Here is a 2,500-nt window from a genome sequence, read left to right as displayed (position 1 = left end):
GATTATGATAAAAATGGTAATAATAGTACTAATTAATATTATAACCATCATAACTGCCATTCTCCTCCTTCTCATTATCATCATCTTTATCGTAAAAGCAAATATGTATGATTAATAACGCATGTTTAAAAAATAATGAAAATGATAGAAACGAGAATAATAGCAGTGGTAACAATAATTCACAATTAATTTCCATCACCATTACCATACATCATTGTACTTATTATCATTCATCAATATTATCATATACAATAATTGCTGACAAAAACCCAACTTTTTCCTAAAATCAAACGGCGTGGTTTATCCATGATTGATAATTGAGTTGACTGAACATGTGATCTGAATCTACATTTGTTTATTCATATATGCAATGCTATCTGGGTCTTTTTCACTTTGTTGCCGAATCAAAAGGGGACGGATGTTCAACTATGTAATATGCTAATATCAATGCAACTGATATTTAGATTGAAATAATCGACAAATTGCATGGGTGTCCAGGTTTAGCTTAGGGTTACTTGGTGTATGAATACGTCTTGATATCATATCTCTATTTATCATTCTTTTAATTTTAGTATACTCCGACCCTCGCGAGTTAAATTTCCCGCCACGGCAGTTGTAAAAAGGCCTGCGCTCCGACTTTTGGCTCGAGCCTGATCTCACGGCGAGAAAACGACTTGTTCAGAAATCAAACGCAGCTGTCGTAGGGGGAGTCACCGCCGTGGCAAAAATGTCAGCGCGCCGAACCGAGGTTGATTAGGAAAGGTTTAAAAAAAAAATCAGGTAAAGGTGGTACTGCGAAATGACCTCTCAATAATAAATTGGGAGAGGCCTAGATCCCGCAATTGAATAAATGGCTGTTGAACAAACACACACACACACACACAGACGCACATACACACACACACACACACACACACACACACACACACACACACACACATATATATATATATATATATATATATACATATATATAACCCAAATCTATATATATTTATCTATATATCTATCTATCTGGCTATCTATCTAACTATCAATACTTTTCTTTTATAGAGATATGAGTGTGAGTGTATAATCATTTGTCTAAATCTAAATCTCTATCTATCTTTCCATCTATCTATCAATGCTTTTCTTTTAGATTTGAGTGTGGTTGTCTAATCATATGACTACATATCTATCGACCAATCAAACTGTCTATCAGTTTGAATATGTATATATGGGTATGGGTGTATAGTTATATTCATAAATCTAAATTTCTGTCTGTCTGTCTATCTATATTTCTCTTTTTGATGGACATATTCATAGCATCTAATTATGTCTATCTATTTATTAATCTATCTATCTTTATAAATCTATATTTATCTCTTCGTCTCTCTATGCCTATCGTATTTGTCAAACATACATGTCTCTTGGTCTATCAGTTTATCGTTCTACGACTATATTCCTCTATCTATATGCGCATATATGCTCGACAACATAAAATTTTTGCAGCAACAGCAAAAGCAATATTGGATGTACTATCAGAAGATCTGTCTGTGATTTCGTCCGGTATGATGTATGTATGTATGCAAATAGTTCTTTCATTCTCTCGCTCTTTCTTTCTCTTTTCTCCCCCCCCCTCTCTCTCTCTCTCTATCTATCTATCTCTATCTCTTTCTCTTACTCACTCTTCCTCTCTCTCTCTCTCTCACTGTCTCTCTCTCTCTCTCTCTCTCTCTCTCTCTCTCTCTCTCTCTCTCTCTCTCTCTCTCTCTCTCTCTCTCTCTCTCTCTCCTTTTCTCTCTCTCTATCTATCTATCTATTCATCTGTCTCTCTCTCTCTCTCTCTCTCTCTCTCTCTCTCTCTCTCTCTCTCTCTCTCTCTCTCTCTCTCTCTCTCTCAATCTGTCTATCTGTCTCTCTCTCTCTCCTGTCTGTCTGTATATCTGTCTGTCTGCTTTTTTGTTTTTTTTCTGTCTGCCCATTTCGGTCTCTCTCTCTTTCCCCTCTCTCTTTTTCTCTCAGTCACCACCTCCTCTTGCTCTCTCTCTCTCTCTCTCTCTCTCTCTCTCTCACTCTCTCTCCCTCTCTCTCTCTCTCTCTCTCTCTCTCTCTCTCTCTCTCTCTCTCTCTCTCTCTCTCTCTCTCTCTCTCTCTCTCTCTCTCATTCTCTCCCTTTCCTCATATTCTCCCACTCCACCCTCCCTCTCTCTTTCTCCCTCCAGTTTTCCTTTCTCTCTCCACTTTTCTCTTTCTCTCTCCTTCCCTCCCTCCCTCCCTCCTTCCCTTCTTCCTCACTCCTCCCCATCTCTCTCCCTCTCATATACACGCAGTTACCTTTAATAATTTAACCAGAAGAAGTAAAAACGGAATTTAACGGAAATTAATACAATTTATAAAAGGGAAGTGGGCAGCGGACGAGGAGCCATTGAACGGACCTGCTTTAAATATTCGAGCATTTAGAGATTAATGAATTATAAGTGCGAAGTTCCGGCTCTGTTTATGCTGCAGCTGTGCGGCT

General features: G+C 38.0%; 1 protein-coding gene across 1 annotated transcript in view; it reads left to right on the top strand.

The window, feature by feature from the left end:
- LOC125045713 (putative neural-cadherin 2) overlaps positions 1-2,500 on the top strand; it is a 74,200-nt gene that overhangs the window by 64,473 nt on the left and 7,227 nt on the right. Inside the window, exon 7 of the mRNA XM_047643142.1 lies at positions 1,492-1,548. Coding sequence (XP_047499098.1) covers positions 1,492-1,548 — 57 coding nt within the window. The remainder of the gene's footprint in view (positions 1-1,491; positions 1,549-2,500) is intronic.

This window comes from Penaeus chinensis, chromosome 37 (assembly GCF_019202785.1).
Source record: "Penaeus chinensis breed Huanghai No. 1 chromosome 37, ASM1920278v2, whole genome shotgun sequence".
Taxonomy (NCBI): Eukaryota; Metazoa; Arthropoda; class Malacostraca; order Decapoda; family Penaeidae; genus Penaeus; species Penaeus chinensis.
The sequence above is the reverse complement of the archived record's forward strand: the minus strand, read 5'-3'. Positions and strand labels throughout refer to the sequence as shown.